Raw genomic sequence first — 24,387 nt, forward strand, 5'->3', positions numbered from 1 at the left:
AGTGCACCAGTATGTGAGTTGACTGTTGGTAAGGAGCACCAAGGCTGTTAACACCAGGGAAAGCTTCCAGCCTAAACTGCAAGAGGGCTGTGGAGCAGTAACTCTCAACTGACTGTGGAGCATTGAGTGATTTTACAAGGAGCAGCAGTGTGTGCAGCAGCAGCAGCACCATGGAGAGCTCCTCTCCTCAGAGTGCAAGCACTTGCCTGCTGATCCGAGCGCTGTCTCAGGACACTGACTTCAAAACAGACTTTTCTATAGCATCACCGGGTTTCATTTCAGTCTTAGATGTTCAATTATTGCCCAGGGACAGATGCATTCGCTCTTTTTAGCAAATCAGCACTGTGTTTTACCGATTCACAGCATGTACTGTACTTCTTTTACTGTTAAACACTCATCACCTACACTGGAGTTAGCAACTGAGTGTCTTACTTAAGGGTGAGTCTACTGAGTGAAAGGGAGAGCTAATTTACCTTGCTCACCCAGTTTTTTCAATTTCACTTGGGGGACACAAACCAACAACCCTCTGCACACAAGCTTACTTTGAGCTGTAGGCTATTGTTACCCTTCTACTAAGGTATAATTCAGTGGACACCAGAGAAACACAACCTGGAAATAAGAAACACAGAAAAATTACCCATTGTACTGTGCAACGCAAATGATAGAATAGAAATAGTGTTTTTTTTTTTATATTAGCCCCTCAGCATTTACTTCAATTTAAATGCAGCATGTTAAAATGCAACACAAGAAGCAACCATATGTATATTTAACACATGCACAATGTACATGTTACAACGCAAAGCAAAAATAAAAAAAATGTATCAAAATATTTGGCTTTGGATTTATAATGGCAGTGGGATGGGCCTATACCACAGGTCGTTAGAAATTGAGTTGAGAAGTTATTGACAAATAAGAAAATCTCTTGGGGCCATTTTGAATGTACTTTTAAGACAGTCCTTGACTTCAGTTTGTCCATCTAGTATCTAGTCACGCAATGTGCCAGACTTCAAAATCGGATCATGAGATAAATGTAACACCTTTGCAATCACTCACTCTTAAACCTGCACTGCACAACGAATGTCATGAAAACTGACGAAATATTGTTGAAGATTAACCTGAACGTAATACTGAACTTAAAGCTATGTACACCTCTGTGTTTTTATCCTATTTGTGTACACTCTGGTAAGTCTAACTTTTGATATGGGAAAATTTTATGAGCTAAGATCTTAAATTACAGGGTCAACTTTTTGTCCTATGATTTCTTAACAGATTTAGCAAAAATCCTGATGTAGTCCATATCAGATAATATCCAAACAATTTCTCTTCATTTATACCCCTGGCACACGGACACTACTGTTAGCAGCCATAACAATTGCACAAGGCATTTGAAGTGGGTCTTAAAGTCAAAGAGAGATGAAAACATGTCTCTCTCCCTCCCTCTCTCTGGTACTTTCTCTTTCAGATGATCCTGTAATTCAGACATATATCTGTCTGCCTCCATCTCTCCAAGTCCTCTGAGATTTCTTTGCCCCTGTACAATTAAGAGACTTGGCAATGACCTTTACAGAGTTCACACATGTTTAGAGGTCAGACTCACAAAGAGGCACCTTATTATTTCCTCAAACGTACAAGTTAACATTGATTGCAGACTCACCACAAATTAAGGCTGGTCTTAATTGGCAATCTGCTAGACAGGCAGGCTCCTCCTCTTCTATTATTTCACTTATCTGTTAGCAAGGTGCTGTCTTTTCCACAGTAATTTCCTTTAAAAAAAAAAAGAAAAAAGAAAGAAGTGGAACTAATCAAGAAATAATCAAGACAGACAGTGAATTGATTTCAGATATGTCTGAGAACCTTTAACATTTTGATTTTAAATACATGCATTATGCCTTCGACCCGGACTCACCAAATTCAGTTAGAATCAATAAGTCTTGTCTTGTCACCAGAGATGTTATGTTTGACGGTCGGATGAGCGGGCAGATAGACAAAGACAATCCATAACTCAAAGCACTGACGTATAGCTACGCCTATAATCTGTACACTTCAAGGAAGCATTTCTTTTTTTCTTTTTTTACTTTTTGTGATCCAGCACACATACATTCAAACACACACATTCATGTACACACAGGGATGCGCACACACTCTTAGCCATTTGTTAAAGTGATTCATGAATAGCAGTATTGGGAACTGATGACTCGTGGCAGCCCCGATGTCATCCAGGGATCCTCCTTTTCCTTATTCACAGCTTTACACATACTCATACTCATACACACACACACACACACATACACGCACCCGCCCAACCATTCATATCCACCCCCATGTTATCCATTTTCATTTGCAGAATTTATACCCTGCACCGTAGCTTTTGGCCTCCTGCTTTAAATCCATAAGTTGATTCACAGCTCGTGCAACCAAGTATTGCTGTTGTTTTTTTCTCCGTATGATTGGTGGTTTACAGGTTTATTACTGGGGTTTGACATATCTTTCTCTGGGTCAGTGGGCTTATTACTGGATATACTGTAAATCCTCACTATGATTGACAGAGGATCATGACTATGCTCGCTAAGTCCTACCTATAGAAATTGCTGTACACCGCTGAGATGTGGAGACTATAATATTTACAATGTTTACATAGCCTTTGAGACTCTAAGAACATCTCATTTTCTCTTTGGAAAATAAAGTACATTTTGGGGAATATGTTTATTTTTTGCCAAGTGATAAATAAGACTGATCTCCTCCTATCTATGTGCGACCTATGGCGTTAGCTCCAAGAGGCGATGAACTTAGCATGAAAACTGGAAGCAAGGGGAAAAAGCTAGCCTGACTCTCTCCAAATTGCAAAAACACATCCAACAGTGCCCCTTCAGCTCACTAATTGACACTTGTTAATTAAATCTGTAAACAAACTAAAATTTATACAATATAATACAAACTATTTCACAAGACAACAGTATTTATGCTAAGCTAAGCTAATTACCTAACTCAAGCAGTGAGTGTGGTATCAATCTTCTCCTCTAACTCTCAGCAATAATGTGAGTAACCCTATTTTCTAAAATATCAAACTACTCCTTTGAACTCATGAAAAGTATATCAGTGGAGTAGTATTGGTACACCAGCCTCTTGGATCATGAAAGCAAAAACTGGTTGTGGCTAACGGGAAGGATATTCTGAAACTTTTGATCGTTGGGGCGGTTTACAGCCGAGTGTGATGTAATAAATTTACATAATGTGGGATCTTCGTTATGGGGCAGAGTAATATGACACATGTGATCAACGGGCATATTTTACCCGACTGTTGTTGGGAAGAGTGAGATTCTGGGGGTGATTCTGTCAAAATCCTTGAAAATTACCACCGCACATTGAAATTACTTGACTGTGGCCAGAGATGAAACGCATAGTTCGTTCTTCATAAAGTCACAGTAAGGTAATTTCAGTGTGTGGTGGTTAACTTTGATTTTCACTTAAGATGTTCCTGCAACCAACCAGAACCTGATCGCTAAAACTGGCTGTTCTTTTCACTGTCAAATTACCTGTCGATCTCAGTTTTATTCCTCACCTTCAGGCACGAAAGTGACCGACTTTGGGTTGCGACTAGAAGAATAAGATTGTGAATATGTCAGAAAAACTTTTCGTCAGGGTGTTTGGGCTCATCCTCAGGGACAGGATGAGCTCTGATATCCAGACGGGCTTAGGAGTTGAACTGCTGCTTCTTTGCATTAAAAGAAGCCAAATGAGGTGGTGCAGGCATCTGATCAGGGTGCCTCCTAGTTTCCTCCCTATGGAGGTATTCTGGGCATGTCCAACTAGGAGGAAACCTCCAGGCAAAACCAGAACACGCTAGAGGGATTACATATCCAATCTGACCTGGGAATGCCTCAGGATCCTCCCTGGGATCTACTTTATCCACAGTCAAGAAATGTGGCACCATGGCCCCATCCCCAGTGATACAGGCCGCATCATTCAGCTAGGACTTACAAATAGTTATTCAATCTAGTTAAAAATGTGAATTTATGTTTGAATATAATTGTCTGACACTTTTATACTGTACCCCAATGACAACACTTGAAACCATACAGCGAGTTACCTAATGGGCTCCAGTTGGTTGAAGGCAACACATAAAGGAAGTGAAGTGAGTAGAGTAGAGGTAATGAGTCAGGCAGCCCTGAGCTCCAGAGGGGGAGGGCCCATAAAGTCAGAGATTGATGGAGTTTTTTAATGTGTCCAGAGTCACATCTTGTTAAGGGCCCCTATAATTCCTACCAGTGCCTGTGGGATAGTATCACTTCCTCAAATCAAACTTCAGGTTTATGACAGTGAGAGACGGGTCAGAAAAGGACATTATGGCCGTGTTGACTCTGAAGCGGAGGCTTAAAAATGGCAGCTGTTCTGGAAAATATTCAACATATTTCAACAAAGATTGTGGCATAGCAACATGTGTGTCGCTCCAAGTAAGAAAAATACATGGAATATAATCCATATTTTCCTTCATTAGCAATGTAATATCCACATCCACAACTACGGGTTTTACCAGAAAAATCTGCAGACTTGATTTTATACCTCTGTTTTTGTAAAGGACACACTGAAGGGGACCTCTGCTACTTATTCTTTTTATGAAATGGAGTGCCTACCACAGCGGGTGAAACTGGGGTCAAAACAGAGCACTGCACTGAACATAAAGTGAAGTACAAAACAAGTGATGAGCAGGCACTAATCTCAAACAACCTAAGGTCTAATATTTGCACCGGGGAAAATGAATGTATGTGTGTTTGTATGCTCTAATACCACACACACTTACACAATAAAATGTCACTGGTAATGGTCTTTTTCAACTTCTTTGACTGTGACATTTAAAAATCTTTGGAAAGGCAAAGCCAGTTCGCCCCAGGGTGGCACAGTGAACAGTGAAACCAGCCAAACTATTGTTTGCAATTTTAATTGCTAATTTGATAGCGAGGGACAAGATTAGATTTGGGCTCTAATTTTTCAAAGGAAAGAAAAATTGGTTGGTGCTTGCGCTCCCCAGAAAGGAATTCAGCTCTGCCGTTCGTTGTCGGTGGTTTTCTAAGCTGCATCGACTGTGGCACAACAGCAAATGACTCAGCAGAACAGAGGGCATCGAGGGAGGGAAGGCAAGGGAGCTGTTATCCAGAAAGGAGCTTCCATTCCAAACTTCCATCTATTTCTCCCCATTTGAATCAATATGAGAAAGGGCAAAAGCGATACAGAGGAACATGAACAAGAGAGCAAGAAAACAACTGAAATAAAATTCTGGATCTTGTCTTGCAACACTTCCACAAAGATTCTGGAGTTTGAACACGAAATAAAGTTTTCGAACAGAGTCTGTTCTTCTTTGCCCCCCCAATAAGGCCCAGGAATTTTGTCTCCATCTCCCTGTGAGTCAGCAAAGCCAGCAAACTAACCACCAACCATTCAATGACTCCGCCAAACCGCAGGGGGATGATGAAAATGGTTTTAACAAAACGGTTTCAAATAGAGCCAGTCATCTCTTTTTCTGTCTGCTCACGAGTCAAGCAGAGCCTCAGTCTTTAAAATAATAAGTGTGAGCAGAGGGAATTGGCCCTTCCAAAATAAAAGAGAAGGAGTGAAATGCCAAATAAAGGAAGAGAGAAATAATGATAATGAATATGGATTCATTTAAATAAATGAGACACTTTGGAAGTTGACATTTTAGAATCATCTGGCATTTCAGGCTAATTTTGCAACATAATTTACACACACAGCACATATCTTTGTCATATTATCAGGGTAAAGGCTTTAAAATAATAAAGAAGGCATACTGTAATGATATCTTTCATCTTAATTTCATTTCAATTTGATAAAACTGAAAAAGGTGTAAAGAACATTTGAGCCTTTTCAAAGGTGACCTTTTTTTGGAGTACGTCAATCGCTACAGAGTGGAGGCCACACAACATGATCAAACACTGATTACTTGATAATGGTAATTAGAAGGGTTTTATAACAAACCCTAATGAGAAAACTAAAATTGTAATGTTCCATCAGGAAAGACCAAACTGAATATTTCACCACTATCTGCAATCCTTTGAAGCAATCTAATTTTGCGAGGAGCAGAATTAGCAGGCAGATTAACATCTTAAACTTGTAATATTTGGTTGGCAGATAAGCACCCACACTGCATGAAATATGAACAAGTAAAGCTCACAGGGGGTATGATGAATGTACAGTGTGGATATTATTTTTCCTTGCCGACATGTGCACAAATGTTCATTACTGCTGAATTATTCTTATATGCTGCTTGACTTACGATTACTTGGGAGTATTTAGGGTGTTCATGCTTACCTGTGAGATCAATTCTGATCATCATCAGTGTAATTAGACCCTGATGAATATAGTATATTCTTTCATTTGTCGCACCAGCGAGTAGAGTGCTGACAAAGCAGACTGTCATACGTCTGTTTTGGGATAAATTGTCCATATGTTGTTTAAAAGCAGCTGTAATGAAAATGTCATGTAAATGAATTTCCCAGTTGTGGGATTAATAAAGTTAATCTAATCTAATCTAATCTAATGAATATTTCAATATTTACAGTTGGTCAAATGGCTACATGTCAAATGAAAGTTCAAACCAAAGAGAGATATTGCCGTACTCTGCAGTTCATCTCATTGGTTTTGATTCACAGCTTGCAACTCAACTGCTCTGGTTCACTCTAATACAGTTGTTATCTTGAAGCTGTTAGCAAGCAGTTGCCAATTTATACAGCTAGCAGACAGTGATGAATATAAACATGATGATGTAGTGCAATATTTACGCTGCAGTTGGAGATCCATTATGGTCTCAACCAACTCTGGTGGGAAATATTTAGCTCTTTAAAGGCTACATACACCATTAGCCTTTAGCTAGTAGCTAACTTTGTCTATCTGCTGTTTGCGGCTGGGCAGGTAGTGTACAGTGGGTTGATTAGAGCTTTTTCCCTAATAGAGGAAGGTAGAGAGAGTTGCACGAGTGAACTAAAACAGTAACACGGCAGGCTGTTAAATCAAAACAATGAGCTGAAAAATGCTAAAATGCTCAGTGGAACTAAGAAAAACTGTAGAGTCAGGTGGTAATTAAAAGTCGACCCTGCTTGTCAAGTTAACATGAACTGATTAGTGCAGCTTTAAGTTAGTTGTGATGGATTTAAGAAACTGTGTCAAGACCTAAGTAGCCTATAGTCCTGTAATAGCTAGTCAATGCCAGGTAGAGGAGTACCACAAAGGGTAGGTTCACTGATAACTATGAATGGCTGCAGCCACACATGCTCTCTCGCACACACTAACAAAAGTAGAAAGAGAAATATATTTGAAGGGAGGGGAAAAGACCCCCACAGAGATAAATTGAGCATGAAAGATTGAGAAAGAACGAAGGGGGCAGTCTAGTCTTCTGACTCTTAAAAGATTTTAAGCACCGCTTTCATTAAAGATGCCACAGTGGTGACCCTTGAGACGGAAGAGGCGAGGGCCATGAGAAGAAGGGAGTTGCTTTGAGTCATTTCCAGGTGTTGAAAAGTCAAATACAAGTCAGAGAGTGGCTGAGTTTCAGCAACAGCTCAGAGATTTGCATCACACAAAATAAGCTGGGACCAGTGCAGATCTGGCCCCAGTCAGCTTTGCGGAAGGATACGCAGCCTGGACTGGCAGAACAGGCGCAGCGCTACTGTTCAACATCCAGAACAACAATGCCTCTGAAGCATGTTTCCTGGATCACTAGCAGTTTATGAATAGCAAGGCATGGAAGCAGAACCTGAATTATTATAAGCAGAGAGAGAAACAAGGCACAGAGAGAGGGAGGGAAGGCACAGAGGCAGGTGAACAGACAGATTAAGATAGAAGAAGAAAGACGGCGATAATAAAGAGTGATAAAGTTGCAGAGTTGCACTTGTAGAGAGTCAAGGGGATTACCTCAACATTCAATGTAGATCCTGACCTTACTGATATGCAGGAGGAAAATATTGCTCTGACGGGAACAGTATAATGTGGCCCTAAAAACAGATGTAGTAGCAGGAATGTTGATCTTTTCTAACTTTGCTTTAAAAACCAGAGATATGGACCAAAAGACAGACAAAAGAACAAGAGTGGTAAAGTGAAACCAGGGCATGTAGAGAGACATAAAGTCGGGCAGAAGGAAACACAGCCAGCTACGGCGGCAGATAGAAAATGACTATAAAAGAAGTGTAACTGAATAACACAAAGAAAAGAGAAACATCATCCATTTACTGCTGATGCAAACACTTACTCCAATAAGTCCTCTGCCATTGATTTCACAGCCAGAGAGAATTTGTGTTCGATACGCAAGTTATTCAGCACGACCATTCACTGTGACCATCTCAGCAAGGGTAAATCAATTAAAGTTAAAAAATCAAATCTCATTTAATTTTGCCAGACCAACCCCCCCTCAGCAGGAATTTGTGTCGAAGAAAGTTAAAGGTTCGGAAGACCGAGGAGGGAGGAGAGGATTCAACAAAGGGATGGAGGGGGCGTGAGAGAAAGCAGAAATGCAGAAGTGCAAAATATAGAGGGGTGTGGATAGAAAACAAAGAGACAATGAGGCAAAGAGAGACTGAATGCTGTGAAAATGTTTCTCTTCTTCAGTCATAGCAGGTGAAAGCTGAGCTCCAGCTTCAGAATGATAAAACTGACAGGGCTGCATTTTTTCCCTGCATTTGTTTTGTCAGTCACAAGCGATGTGATGCTTTTTGTTTCTGAGTTACGACAGGTTAACAATGAAGTGGCGTCTAAAGAACCAAACTCCAATACATTACTGGATAATTGGTGGCACACATGGCTGTGTCATTTTGTGAGAACAATACATGGTGTGAATGGTGGAAGAAAAAGAAAAAGAAAAAGAGCGGCTCTCTAACAGCAGGAATCAGTTGTTTATTTGTACAACATTGGATAATTTTGTCGTCTGTTTTAGGTCCATTCTACCCCAAACATGTACAATATAGGTGTCAAACTGGCACAGAAAGCTGAAGTTGAACTTTGTGTTGCTCTCCTCATTGCATTTGAATTTAAGGGAGAATCATACATGGAAATTTCAATGTATTAGAAAACAAGATCAGAGAAAATCTTGCCCCATGCTTTTATGTTAATAAATCCAACACAGTTTTTTTTTTTTTTTTCACATTTCACCCTATGATTTAACCTGATCTTCATGTTTGCCATTTGCTTGCATGCATAAGAGAATCAAAAATGCTGAAAATATAAAAAGTAAAGACAAAGGAAAAACAAGCAAAAGAGATGAGACAAAGTTATATGTGACATTCTAGAAAAAAATTAAAAGGAGAGAAAATATGAGCTGTACAGAAGAGAGACAAAAAGTCAGAGAGACAGACATACTGAGAATGACTAAGAATGAAGCCAGAGACTGAGAGAGAAGATGGGTCAAAAGCAAGGAGACAAGAAAAGAAAAACAAAAAGTGTGACAGAAAAAGAAAGAGTCAGAAATATACAGTGGTAAAGAAAAACAGAAACGAAATGACAGAGAATGTTAGTGAGAGACAGGGTGAATACAAGATGGAAGAGAAAAGAGATGGTTCTAAAAATGAGTGAGAATGAGAGAAAGTTCTGCTAAGAAAGTTAGTGATGAAATGGTCGGCAGCAGAACATGATCAAAAGAAGTACAAGATTAATGAAAGAGGACGGAAAAAACAAAAGGATAATAAAGGTTGAGGGCAAGAAAACAAAGGAAGTGAGACACAGCAGGCTCCAGGTTGGATGTGAGCCATATTAATTTGTCATTCTGTGTGCTAGTGATGAAACTGATGGATGACACCCGAGGGACTGCTAACTGTTATAACTACAGCACACACACACAAACACAGACATACAGAGCTATCCTGGCTGCATCACTAACTTCAGTTTCAGGACCTATTGTTGTCACCCTTCATATCACCCATCAGCAGTATTTCATTAATAATTAAATATTTTTTAATTCTATAAGTAACTTTTGAAATATTTCAGGCTTAACTCCTCATTGGATTTTTGGATACAACAAAATTCTGATAACAAGACAGGGCCGTGTGGTCAATGTGCGATATTGAGGATGTAGTGGAAACTGTTGGGGAACCACTGTAAACAATTACTTTCCATGAAAAGTGGCTAAATATCAGCCGGTTTCAACCTTGTACCTGTTGCTTCTTTCTCTGTGCTCACATATACAGTATTGTAGTTCAGCCAAATTCCCAATAAAGCTGTTTTCTTTTACATGTTTTTCTGTTCGTCTAACAAACTCACTAAACACATAACTTAAAGAAAATGGTTTTTCAAAAGATTTGAAGAAGGGATCTGAAAAGTCAGTAAATCAAGTGACAAAGATGCTAAATTAGAAACACTGCCTGTAAATGACCCTGATGACGTAATACTATTAGCGCCAACTCCTTCTGAAAGAAGGTTAGGTCAGTGGGGAAACGTCATCACTCAGTCAGTCAGTGACATTCACATTCATTATAGGGCTGGCCTTTCTGATGTGGTCCAGCCAAAAAACAGAAGACCACAAAATATTGTTAAAATGCCAAAATAATGAAATAAAGAACCTGAAAACCTGAAGAAATAGAAATGGTATTAAAATGCCAAAATAATAGACAAAAAAACTATAGAAAGAATTTTCTTTAAATTGGTGCAATTCATAGTTTAAAAAACATTGAAGAAGATAAACTAGGATTAAAAAGAAGAAAAAAACGAAACTAACAACAATTTGCAATTTTGTCTTATAACAGTGAAATTGTCACAGCAGGATAAAATACTTACACTGCAGAGTACACTAGCAATATGTCACTTATCTGTTGGGCTAAATATTTTACATCCCTTTCTTCCATTGACATAGCTTTCTTTCTGGAGAAATATTTCTTGAGAGGGCTGGGCTAAGGGCAGCTGTGCATTAGTTATAAATGTTGTTTGCTTGATTCACAGCATCAGCCAATTACTGAACGAAGCGCAGACTTGTTTGATTGGACAGTAGTAGGATGGAAATTTGCAGTATGAAAAAATGTGCTCAGACATCACAATTTGACAGAAATCCCATTTTCAAACAGCGGTTTGGAAATAAATAAAGGCTTAAAGATTGAGTTAATCATTTAATGTTTTAAAAATGATTCATAACCCATAACCATGCTGCAATAAATATCTTAAAATGACTCCTAACTTTATGAGTGGTACATGATGTGATGCACTTTCTCAACAGTAATTATTTTGAAAGTAGGTTTCCACTTAAATCAAAATGTGCCTCCAAGGGGCTCAAAATATTGTGCAGATAATGGCTCCACTGTTTCAAACATAGTGTAAAATCAATATAATTTTCTCCCATTTTAAGCTTGTTCTGGAACGACTGGTTCTACTATTAAAGGTGAACCAAATAAATCACTGGCTCAAATGAACTGTAAAATGAATTTGTCTGCAGTTTTTTTTTTTTTCATCACTGCCGTCACTTTATCATTAGCTCTAAAAGTAAAGGTAAAGGCAACAACATTTGATAGACTTATAGTGAGTATTTCTGCAAAATCCTGTCATTATAACAAAAGGTTTAGTCTTTTTCACCAATGTAATGTGCCAGGAAGGATCTTTTCCTCTCTCCTCTATATAATAACGTCTTTGACAAAATGCAATAGATGCATCTGTGTTTAATATGACTATGGAGGCAAAACGTATCATTGATTTCCAGATCTTCCTGTCCTTTTGATATAATACAACACATCACAGTAAAGTCCGGCCGTGAATGTGTTTGCCTCACAGAAGAAAAATAAGCGAAATAAAATCATTCCTAACTGGGCCATGAAAAAGCTGATTGAGTAAGTTTTGTTAATTAATGCCTGTTGTTTTCTCCGTAGCCGACTACTATTCCTCAAGAACGGAGAGCAAAGCAGGCTCCTACTCTTCGTCTCATTTGCTTCTGCCTCATCCTTCCTGTCTTATATCCAGTATTTTGCAGTTCCACCACATCTCACTCCGTCTCTCTCCCTTTTCATCCTCACGCTGTTTCCCTCTTTAGTTGCTCTAAATCATTCATCTCATTTCCTTCCCTCTGACTTACTTCTGGCCCAGGTTGCCTCTCGTCTCTCACGCTCCTTGTCTCTGACACTTGTTGACTTCCCCTCGGTACGTCTCCTTAGGGAAATCCCACTGCCAACTTAAGTGCCTTTCCATTACTCTGAAAACTCAGGGGAACTTTTGCGAGATCAAACCTTTAAGGGCTGAGGGAGTAAGTCGACAACTACGCATCCTCAAGGGGTACATCTTACCTAGAGAATATTTTGTGAACATTTCCTCGGCAAAATGAGCCAAGGCAGATCTGCTAATGTGTCATTATATTATCATAATATATAAAAAAACTAAATGTATTCAGAGGATATAGACAATAAAGTATATTTTTCAATATGTTTTAACTTTCATTTCATTGGTTTTCATTCTTTTCAGGTGGAAAGTCAACTTGCAAAAACTTGAAACCTGAAAGACATGCACTGTAATTCATAGCAGCAAATTGTTTCTCTCCTTTATTTCTTTGTCAAAGAAACTTTTTCATCGCTTGATATAATGCAGGTGCAGGAGGATGGTGTGCTCAAGGATGCAGGAAAATTTAAGAAGGGTTGTGCAAAAGCAAAATACGAAATGCATGGCCAGCCGGCCTTTTTTTCCCGCAATTATGTAATTTTTCTTTGCACGAAGCATGGATAAGCTGTAAGCCATCTCCCCCCTCCTCCTCACTGCTTTGTTCTCCGCCTCCTCTACGCTTTCCTGCCTGGTTAAAAGCATACTGTTTCCATAGAGACGGAGTTACTGCCTGACAACTTGTGGTCAAGGAAGCGCGAGAAGGAATGAAGTAACGACAGTCAAACATTAAGAGTTTACTTTTGTTATGCTTCAGAGACTCTAAACAAAAGTCAAAGGGGCCTTGTCCATGGCTCCAGCCATCAAATGAAAACACCACATATCTTGCAGTTAAGTGGTTCTTGAAATATTAAATATTAGAACACAAGAACTAACTAGAAAGCTGTGACACAATTGGAGGAAATAAATCAGTGAAATGAAGAGTGTTTACTATTACCTCAAGTTCAATATTCAGGTATATTTTAGCACGATGGTGGGGATAATGAAAAGGTCACAGGTTCTCCTCAATTAGTAGATTCTGCCTTTTGGAAACAAACAGCAAAAGAGACAGAGAAAAAAAAGATAAATGAACAAAAACAATACAAAAGAGAAGCCCTGCATGTATGATACTTAAAAATTTCTAGACTAAGTTGGTGCCATCGAAAAAACCTGAGTTTGAAGTCTCACAGAGGATTAATCACTGAGTGCATGACTTGCACTCTCAAATCAAAGTGAGCAGAGACAGCTTACATTGCCTCCTATTCTAGTGCCAGAAGAGACTGGCTGGCAATCAGCAGCTTCCAGCCACAACCACCTCTCAGGGCAATACACACACACACACACACGCACGTACCCGCGCGCACATAGAACTTAAAAGCAAGCCACAGGCCTGGTTAAATGTCTCACAGCACTTCTGTGGGTAAAATGGCTTCACCTGCTGTTGAAGCCAGTTGACATCTCCCTTTATCCATCAGCTTTCCCCACTATTGCATCAGTACCCAGGGTCACTGTGGCCTCACACCTACACAAGGGGGTTGGCAGCAGAGCGTATGTGTGAATGCGTATTGATGCTTGACTTACACACGCTGCACACTTGAAGACAGCATGAATGCTCGCACGCATATCCACACACGCTCCGAGTGTGTTCGACCTCACTTCAAGCACACGGAACATGTCTGTGGGAGCACACACACATCAATACTCACAAAGAGCCTGATTCAGACTTTGACTAAAGTGACATGCTTGCACCCTGCTGTACTGCTTACATGTGTGCCCTTTGAGCAATGATGCAATGTCCGACTTGGGAATAGGTCCCTCATGACCTGCTTCTCAGCAGGCTAAAGAACACTCCTATCAAAATGCTTTAAACTTTCGTATTCAAATAATTGCTAAAGATCTGATGTGAATTGCTTTAGTTGAACCTTTACCGTGGATAACTGAGCTCGCTGTTGGTGTTTCATACAGATAGTTAAGGTTTCATGTTTAGAGAATTTCCAATATCCACCTCTGAAACTTTGAAACAATTTCTTTAATTAAAAAGTCATTCCAATTGTTTCTTGTTACATTTGAGCTTACTGAGTAACACAAATGTTTCCATTCATCTGGTTGGTGAGAGAAACTGAACACCGCTTTGTTAACTGATACTTTAAAGGAGCTATTTGGGAGGTTGCCTTTGCTGCATAGCCAACGTTAGCATTAACAGCTGTTTACTTACCAGTCTAAAAGACGCATCGTGAGTTCAGCATCAAACTTCTTTCTTCTACATACTAAGAGCTTTCTCCAGCAGTGGAAAGTAAAGCCAATGTCTTGTTTATCGAAGTTAGCAAGCTAACCAGCTAGCCCCGGCCTGTTCAGACTGTCTTGTAACTTTCCGATACCGAGTCACTGTGTCCCTTGCCCTGAAGAAGAACCAGTAGCTGCTCAGACGGTGTATCATATATCATTATAATCTCCTGAATTTTAAACACAACAATGGCTATAGCGCTTGCCAATACTGGGAAGTAAACAGCTGTTAATGCTAATGTTAATGCTAACAGCTATGTAGCAATACAAACGTTATCCTTAAAGTTCTAAATTGCACCTTCATGCTTATGACACTTATGACATTAAAACTTCCACTGAATTATGGAAATTCACTTTTGCATTGTCTTTTTTCCCTCCCTTGCCTGATTCCATCACAGAACTATCTACACACAAGTCTGTTCAATAATTAAAGCATCATAAAATGAGTAAATGAGCACGACCAGGATGCACAGTGAGTGCGAATATATTAAATCTGAATGGATGGGGCTTGAATCATTGAGGAGGGCTGTCTTTTGAAGATGATATACAGTGATCACAGAGCTTATATTGCACTGATGTGACTGCAGGTAACGTGCCATTTCCATCATGACACTGGGTGCTGCCACATACACTAGTGTTTCAGCTATAATATGAGGGGATACATCTAGTCTCTTTGGCCTGATGTACAGTACTGATGGCTTAAAGTCAACAAGCAGACACAGAGGGGAAGCGGTGCGGAGCATTTTTATGCACAAAAACATGACAGAAATATGCTTCGTAAGTGATGAGCAATGGATTTGGTCTACTTTACTGAAAAGAAGCTTCTTAAAAATTCAGAGTCACTGTTTTGCAATCTAAAAAAATCGAGTGCTTTGTGTAATTACTTACCTATTTAAATGATGTATGTATCTATTCTAACCATAAGTTTTTACAAACTTTTGTAGATCAAAGTCTATTACACTTGTGACTTTTAAAACAATCATTTTGTCCCACTTCTGCCAGTTACTGGAACATTTTGAATATGCAATAAGTGCATTTATTGTTTATTCGTGTTTGATAGTGGCTAGAGGATTGGAGTGAGTGTTTTTTTAATGACGCCCTGTTCTCCTCTAAATCCATTAGTCACCTTTTGTGAGCAGAACAAATATCTACAGTGTCATTGTTTGCTATAAGACGAAGAGAGCCTTGCAAGGATACAGTGATCCTATTGAAATTCAAATGTGAAGCTGTGTGCAGATAAACAAAAAGAATTCTATTGCCGATCCCTGCTTATGCATGCGGCTGTGGATGTACCATGTAGAGATGAATGTTAGCTGATGAACACAATGTTTCAGTTTGGTCATGCTTCCCGGCTGCGACAGCGGATCAGCGTAATCAAATGAAGGCCGAATTCAAAGATGGTTGTGGTCAAACCCATGAGTAGTGAGTACTTTTAACATCAACATGTTGAGGGATGTCATAGCTGGTGTGATCCCATCGCAAAATTTTAATTTTGGACTAGAGGATAGAGCAATGATTGTCTAGAGGAAGCTTTAAAGGACTTTACAGATTCTAAAACTGGCTGTTCAGTATGATATTGGGGGGTGCATACATACACAGACATACAATACCAAAAATTTTAGAACACCATTTTCCAGTAGTTACTGAAATGTGTAGCCTACTCTGAAATCAAAGCATAGAAAAAATAAATAACAAAGATTAAAAAAACAAAATTCTGACTCATTCAGCATCTGAATGCAGTTGTGACCTTTTTTACAATGGAAATAAAACACTCTTCTTTTTTCACCATTCTGATTCTTTCTGCACTACAGGGTAGTCCTAATAATGGATCAGAGGCTGCAGTAGGTTTGTTCCAACACCGCCTCTGTGCAGACAGAGGGGTTTGTAAGTCATCAACCTGTAGAAATTGTTGCATTAACTTTTCAAGGCTTCATTTATATCCAATGCTGCCGGAAAGTAAGTCAACCAATTTCTTATTCTCTGAAAAACGCCTGTTTTCTAGGAACTTTTTCAGTTTTTGGTGAGTCAGATTTTTATCATGGGCAGTTTGGACAACTTAAACTCCAATAAAAACTGGAAAAATTTGGGTGCTTTTGATCACATAAAACACAACATAATTAAACTAGTTAAACTGCACAGCAGGCAGACCAGACGTCTACACAAACAAAGGAAATCTTGATGAAGCATGACAAAGTTTTGGGTTTAAGATCATTAAAGACATGAAATGACATCTAAAAATAAATTCACAGATCTCAAATAGAGACATAACATTACCATGACCTTTAAAAGCCCTCAGCAAGTCCACAGGTAAATATTAACCAAAAACAAACTTTAGTTGAATTTACATATCATCTCCTGATACACACGGCCATTCATAGACACCTACAGTATGTGTCTGATGGCTCCACTCCAGGTGCCATGATTTGAATACTAAACAAATGCATCTCTGCTAATAACAGTATACCTGGCAACAGATTAACTAGATTTGATGAGATGTACAAAAACATTTTTTTTTTTATGGTTTTAGTCTTTAAACTAAAACTAAAAAGACCAAATACACGACTAGAAACAATGCAAACCTAGTTAGTTATGCTTTTAGGACAGCCATAAGGGAATATTACAGAAGAAGGTTCCAGGTTCTATGAATTTCACAATACATACTAGTATTCTATATCCATAAATGTGTTTCCGGTCCAAGAAGTTGCCCTGTGCAGTACTGTTCTGTCAAAGCATACTCATAGAAAAGCTAATGGGCACTGCTTTGATGGTTGGAAGCTCCCTTTTTATGTCGGTTTGTCACTGTCAAATCCAAAAGTGCCCCTCTCACATAAAAGGATCCAGGGTTCAACGATCATGGACGCATTTAATAGAATTACAGTTTATAGTCTGGTAGAAATAGTTTATATCCTTTCCAGATAAATCAGGGTCTACTCTGCTCTCTATGGACTGCACAGTAAAATTTCAAGGTACACTTACTCATTTGGAAGCACAGCAAGTGAAAATGTCACTAAATCCCCTAATTAATACGCACTCAGTGGACACTTTGTTAGGTACACTGCAACATCTCACTTCACTGCGCACTGAGTCAAGTGTAACTAACTGGAAGGTATGGCCTGTAAAGCATTCAGAGAGGGTGCAGAGGCTCGGGTGCTGCTACGGATGTGACAACGGGCAAGAAACAGCATTGGTTTTCATTACAATATAATTCCTGGTGCAGGCTCTGACTCTGCGCCCTTCCTAGATCTCAAACCTTTGTGATGAAGCACAAAAACTGAGAGCGATGGAAGGAGACTATGTATACCACAGTATTCTGGTATTCTGCACATAGAAAAGAACTCCCTAGTATTGGACAATGAAGTCAAAGCTCATTTGGTTCAAACTGTTGTGTTCTGCTTTTAGGAGCTTTGTGCCATCCATCCAGCACTGTTACAACAATATGTGTTCTGAGATGAGGTCCTGTATTTACGTATTTACACACACACACACACACACACACACACACACACACACACACACACACACACACACATCATAATCGGAGGCCTTAATGGCACACAATGCTTGTTTGTGAGTCACTATTGCATTTTGTATTTCTTTTATATTTAAGACAGTGCACTTACAGCAATTTGTGCAGTTACAACAATTTGTCTGTTGCCTGCTGTGTGTTATTATTTACTGGGGTAAAGAAAATACAGATTTAGTTAGTCACAACTGGGAATAGAGGAGGCAGCATGTAGAAGTATTCATGCATACGTAACAGCGCTACGACAGAAAAAGGAGAAAAGCACTCACTCCTTTTAATAATCTAAACTGTGAGCCTTAATAATGATGAACATTTTATAAATATGAAGAGTTACGTTGCCTGGTTAGCCTGGAGGAAGTCTACACTTTGCCTGGCCTTGCGTGCTCTCGTTTTCCTGAGGTTTTCTGCTAATCAATAATCGAGCAGTATTGTCTTTTGTAATTTTCTAATGACATTAGTGGCATGTAATTTATGCAAATAGGCCTTTCCAGGAAATACAGTGTGAGTTACTGGAAAAGGGGAATATGGAGCAAGTAAAACAGATGTACCTTTTGTGTCTAAAAGCTGCAGAATAATTGGATACCTAACCCTTTTGTCCACACTTGTATGCATTGTGTTTTGTTATAGCTCTAACCAACGTTCCAAGGCCTACTCTGAGATTCTCAAGCATCCGTCTTCAATATGTATGTTAGCGTTATATATATTTGCTGTCAGTGTGTGCTGTCTGGTATAAAAAAATTCAATTTAAAAGGAGAGAATGAAATATTTTTTTCCACAGTTGTTAAGACACGCTGCATCAGAGGAAGACTTTAACTCAAGTGCAGTGTGACTGTCATCCAGCCAGACTGTGCTGATCTACCTTTAGTTAATCATCAATCTTCTTGCCATATCTGTTTTGACTATGCACTCATATACAAAAGCTGGTGCCTTTAATTGGCTTACATCATCTTGCGACAGGATAAAAAACCCTGACGCCGAAGCAAAATCACCAAACTGACAGCAGTCTGGCCCTGACCTCAGCAGGTAAGAGACTTTTTTAAAATCATGGGGGCGAAAAAATTTATGTAATTCATTACATCTGTTAGGATAAGCTAAATTACACTCCTGAATTTAAACCCAGTAAACACAGTATGGATATGTTAAGAATGAGGGATTAAACCTTTTTTTTAATATATATATATATCTTGATTTTTTTTCACTCTCACTATGCCTCCTAACTTTGTTAACTGCACGTTCAGTAACTTTTATTTTGTTATCCCTCTGCTTTTCATTTAGTCTTTCCACCACACAAACCTTAGAACTATGAAGATGACCCTTGTGTTGTTCATTCTTTGTTCAGGTAAGGACTTATTTCTTGGTGTTGGTCTCCTCATGATATTCAGTGGGTGTTGTGTGCACGCATGCCAGTCTAAGAGGTTTAGGACCTCCAAATATTTCTCCCCCCAAATATCTTTTGTGATCAGTAGACACACTTTGACATGCTGTTTTAATAACATGCAACACCTGCACAAGTTACTTATTTATGCATAAGAGAGGTTTTGTAGTCAGTGTGTGACATATTGTTTTCATTGTATTTTAACCTAGTACACTTCGTTTTAACAGTCCAGTAGTTCATGATGATGTTTGTTGTTTTTAGATGCAGTAATTCTAAGCAAGTGAATAATATTTTTTTTTCTTCCATTTTTACAGGATTTGTTCACTTTACATTTGCATCAAATCGTCTGCGAGTTTTCCGTTTTATTAACGAAACACTACATTGGGGCACGTTATTGCAAAACTGTACAAGCACAAACGAATCATTTGTAACTCTGTATGATGAAGATGACGGCAATTTCCTAAATAAATTTGCGGCTGTTGTCCCAAAAGACGTTTGGCTTGGTCTGCGTAAGAGTCGAGAGAATGTTACCACTTGGTCAGATGGTATCCCTTTCATGTTCAATAACTCAGATGTGACTGTAACAAATGGGATGCCAATATGTGAAGGTATTGAACAAAGCAAGTGGACGGTTTTTAACTGTTCAGACAAAAAGAATTTCATGTGCTACAAGGGTAAGTTTCAGCATACAGCATTTGATTTTATTTTGATGTTGCATAGTTTTAGCTAAAAATAAAGACTTCAATCAAAGTAATATAAAACAGCAGGGATGGTTCAAAGACAGATTAGGTCGTAAGCTCAGGTGTCCAGACTATTTTCTTATATTTAAAGAGGATGTCCTGAATGTTGAGACTTCCTGCACCTTTTCCCTGAGAAAGTTTTGTTTGTGTGTTTGTTTTTAGTTAATTCAGCATGATTATATGATTAACTTACAAGTGAAACCAAGTGGCACTTCACAAACCCTTATAAATTATAATAATAATTAAATTAAAAAATAATAATATTTTTGTTTTTGCAGATAATAATTACATCCTGATTGAAAATGAGGAAAAGACCTGGTGTCAGGCACAGCTGTACTGCAGGAGATACTTCACTGACTTGGTTAGCATCAGTAATGAAACGCAAAACACACAAGTGATTGAGGAAGGAAAGAACAAAACCTTTTGGATTGGACTCCTGCATGATGAATGGGAGTGGGTGGACAACAGCTGCTCAACATTCAGAGATTGGGATTCTGATGGTTCTTTTCCATCCTTAAACTGCTCAGCTCTGTCACACTCAGGTAGCTCCATGAAAGGAGCTGAGTGTAATGATGAAGACAAATCTACATTTTGCTCCAAAGGTAAGCAATAAACAAGTAATACAAACAGGTATTTTAATAAACCTGAAATGGAGTGCACACTGTGTTGCATTATTGTGTAAGCTTGAAGTGCTTTATATCTTATATATTAGAGAGCAACTGACAAGACAAGAAAAGAAACAATTACAAACTTCCAAAGAAGTAAAGAAACAACAAAATAATAATTCATTATTATATATACTGTATTAGAAAACAAACCGGATTCAAAATAAATATTAACTGAAGCTGAACGCATCAAATGTGTGAATTATGTGGTTTAACTTATGTTATCACCTGAAAATCTTACTTCCCTCTTTTGCCTGCTTTTCAGGCAAAGTGAGAATCCAAGTCGTCCACCTAAATTTAACTTGGGAAGACGCCTTTGACTACTGCGCGGATAACCACAAAAGCCTGCTGCAGATTGAGGATAGTGAAGATCAGAAAGCTGTAGAACAATGGCTTAATTACACCACTGGTGATGGTCCATTCTGGATCGGTCTGAGGCAGAGTCGTGTCTTTGGGTTCTGGATTTGGCGTGACAAAACAGTGTCCTACAGCAACTGGATGGACGGCAGACAGCCTGAGATGCCCATATCCGACAACTGTGGTGTCATCAACAAGACAGACTACAAGTGGAGGGATGAAAACTGTTGGCATGAGCACCCTTTTATTTGCGAGGAGGAGATTTCATTCATGAATAAATAGTCTATAGTTATAAATCTGTTTGATAAATCGAAGTGGGGGTTGATTCCCGATCATAGAAATGAAACTCAGAAAATGTATTTGTTAAACATTGGACAAAGTGGGTTGAATATGTGAAACCTTTACGCCCAGAGTTTGTGGAGGTATTAGATAAATGAACCCTGTTCTGTTGTCTCTCCTCTCTCACCCCTTTTTTTTTTTTTTTTTTTTCTTTTCTCTCTTTTAATGGCTGAAGATTGACACTGATATATACTGTCCCATCAATATTTTGATATCATTCTCCACTCCCCCCATCCACCTCTCCCCTGCCATACATTGAGAACTGCTTCCGCCTCCCCCATACTGAAGACTACCGATACCCCCCCCCTCCACCACCACCGCCACCTAACTAAGTATCATGTTGGTCACTTCTCTCCTGTAAAGACACTATGGACATGTATGTGCACACTTTCTCTCCCAACTGTGTTTTTGTTTTATTTTTTATTTTTGTTTTTTTGTTTGTTTTTTGTTTTTATTACTAAATTGTACTTAAAATGTAAAACTGGGTGGCGGAGGAAAATGGTATTACCTTTGCCCTTGTGATATGTACTGCCATTCCTAAATAAAGAATATAAAAAAAAAAAAAGAAATGAAACTCAGAAACAAAAATCTACTGATTGTTAATGGATGTCTATCTTGAAATCAGTTACATTGTTACAATTTAACATGAAGTTGTATGTTGTAATGATAAAATTTGCCATTTTACTTTTACTACTTTATAGCCTATACTGTGTTACCATTACTATTATTACTGTTATTATTTAGTGTAACTGTGTTAAAAGTTCATTGCAGTTTGTAGTTAATTATAAGAATAGAACTTGATCACCTGTAAATAATAGTATATTTTCATCTGACATTTTGGTGTCCATTCCACTTGGGGCCACTTGTTCCAGTGATAATTTCAAAGCATATTCTACTTTTCTAGTGTTAAAATCAAATCCCTGTGCAAATTTACTTCCAGATAATTTGCTTTCTTGCAATAAAAGACAATGATTTTCAAATCCAACCAGTGGGAATGTTACCATGAACTAAGAAATGTGTCTTGATCACTGCTTACTTGTATATATGAATAAATCTCCCTCATAAGTAACATTCCAGTGAATGTTTTTCCTATTCAGTCAGTATGCGTCCACTGTTATAGCTTAGAAATTATATCTAAATGCAGAAAAAGAAAACACACTTGTGAATTCATCCTGCCTCAACAATGCTTTTTAGTTATTTCATTTTTTTTCTAATCACTTCACATAGCCATTACCTTCTCCACATTTTGATATAGCCGGGTAAAGGTCTCTTTCTTTGACTCAAAAATATTCAAATACAGCATTAAAACATGGGAAATTAAAAGGAGATAGATTAAAAAACACAGAAGTGAGTATCAGGACAGAAGGAAGGGGAAATGAAAAACATGAAAACAGGAAGCTTGGACAACTTCCAGAGCCATTATTCACACCATGGACAAACTTGGAATGAAGGCTCAATCCGTCACACCTTCACTCATCATTATAACTCATCATACAGCTCGCAGTGTGAATGTGTGTGTGCACATGTGAGTGTGTTTGTAGGCCTCTTGATCATTGCTCATTCCAGGGGAACAGACTTTCTCCTGACTTGTCGCTCAGCTCACTTCTCTGACCATTATGTGATGTGCGTGTACATCGCATAATGGTGACGTGTGTGTTGTTTGTGTGTGTGTGTGTGTGTGTGTGTGTGTGTGTGTGTGTGTGTGTGTGCCATCATAGCTCATCGAGAGGAATCAGAGCTTCTCAGGAAACACACCTCTCTACAGCATGAATCACCAGCCAGTGAGAATCCTGACTTGCAGCCAAGCGCATTTCTTGGGTGCAAGGGCAGCATATTTTCGCTGGCAGAGACGTGCACCAAATAAGAGGCAGAGGTATGGCCCCATTTGGGGGTTGAATGACGGCCCGACCCTGGTGTCCATTCAGTCCAGGCTGAATCATAGTACAGTCATACCTCCAGACCTATATGCCCCAACCCATCTCTGTTCCACTATGTACAGTATTATTCCACGGAGGTTCCCCTGAAAGTCGTACTACTCCCGTTTGCCATTACTGATGATTCTCTGGTGACACCCACATGAGGCTTTGACGGCATGTGCATACCAACGCACAGGAGACACGGTTATTGGATACTGGAAAAAAGTTATTTTCCTGCAAAACTATGGACATTTACATTTACTGGACTAGTCTCATATCTACAATACAGTGAACCCACAAATAAGAAATGACTTTGCTCATGTCACTTTTGTTTGGCTTGCTAAATATTCTGCTCCATATACAAACAGTTTGTTTTAAATGGCAAACTAAACAATTGTAGAAGAAGAAGTACTCGTAATATCAGCAAAATACTTTTTCAGAGTGTAGCATTATTATAATTATTACTATTATTATTATTAACATCCTTATTTGAGCTCAGTAAAAGTAAATGTAAGTATTCAAGTAAAGTATAAGCATCTCAAAATTGTACTTAAGTACATTATTTATACAATTGGTTTCTTTCAACGGCAGGTAGAGCTGTAGATTGGGGTGTTGATTCTCAGTGAGTTTGATAATATTCATCTTGATTCAATGATAATATCTCCAATATTTCTAAACGCAGGTTTATGTCCTTTAACAATCTGTCCAACTTATATATAAGAATGACATTACATGGCATTTAGAAATATAATATCTATGGAAATATGTAGTCTTTCAATTCGTGGGTCTCACAACCCAGAGAGAAAAAAAAAATCACTGGATAAGACTAAGATCCATAAAAATGATAAACTATATATAACATGATATATACACATTAGACAACTGCCACAGAGAGCCTAGCAACAATAAAATCTTTCATCAGCTTTTTAGCTATTTTTTTTATTACTGGCTGTCTGTGGACTCAGGACTGCTGGAGGATGACTTAGGGACTGGTTTATTTCTAACTGGAAAATCTGCAGTAAGTTGCCTGGTGCCACGGCTAGCATGCAACTGACTTAATGGTGAGTGGACTACCTGGATTACTACCAGG

General features: G+C 38.7%; 1 protein-coding gene across 1 annotated transcript; it reads left to right on the forward strand.

Moving 5' to 3' along the window:
- Window positions 1–18,884: 18,884 nt before the first annotated feature.
- Window positions 18,885–21,780, forward strand: LOC111663685 (macrophage mannose receptor 1). Its single transcript, XM_023417990.2, has 5 exons — window positions 18,885–18,928; window positions 19,181–19,244; window positions 19,595–19,954; window positions 20,299–20,622; window positions 20,951–21,780. Exons 2-5 carry the CDS (start codon window positions 19,208–19,210, stop codon window positions 21,322–21,324), a joined length of 1,095 nt encoding a protein of 364 aa, XP_023273758.2. The 5' UTR covers window positions 18,885–18,928; window positions 19,181–19,207; the 3' UTR covers window positions 21,325–21,780.
- Window positions 21,781–24,387: the final 2,607 nt, after the last annotated feature.

This window comes from Seriola lalandi, unplaced genomic scaffold (assembly GCF_002814215.2).
Source record: "Seriola lalandi dorsalis isolate HSWRI2012SDOR001 ecotype SW California unplaced genomic scaffold, Sedor1 jcf7180002054579, whole genome shotgun sequence".
Classification (NCBI taxonomy): Eukaryota; Metazoa; Chordata; class Actinopteri; order Carangiformes; family Carangidae; genus Seriola; species Seriola lalandi.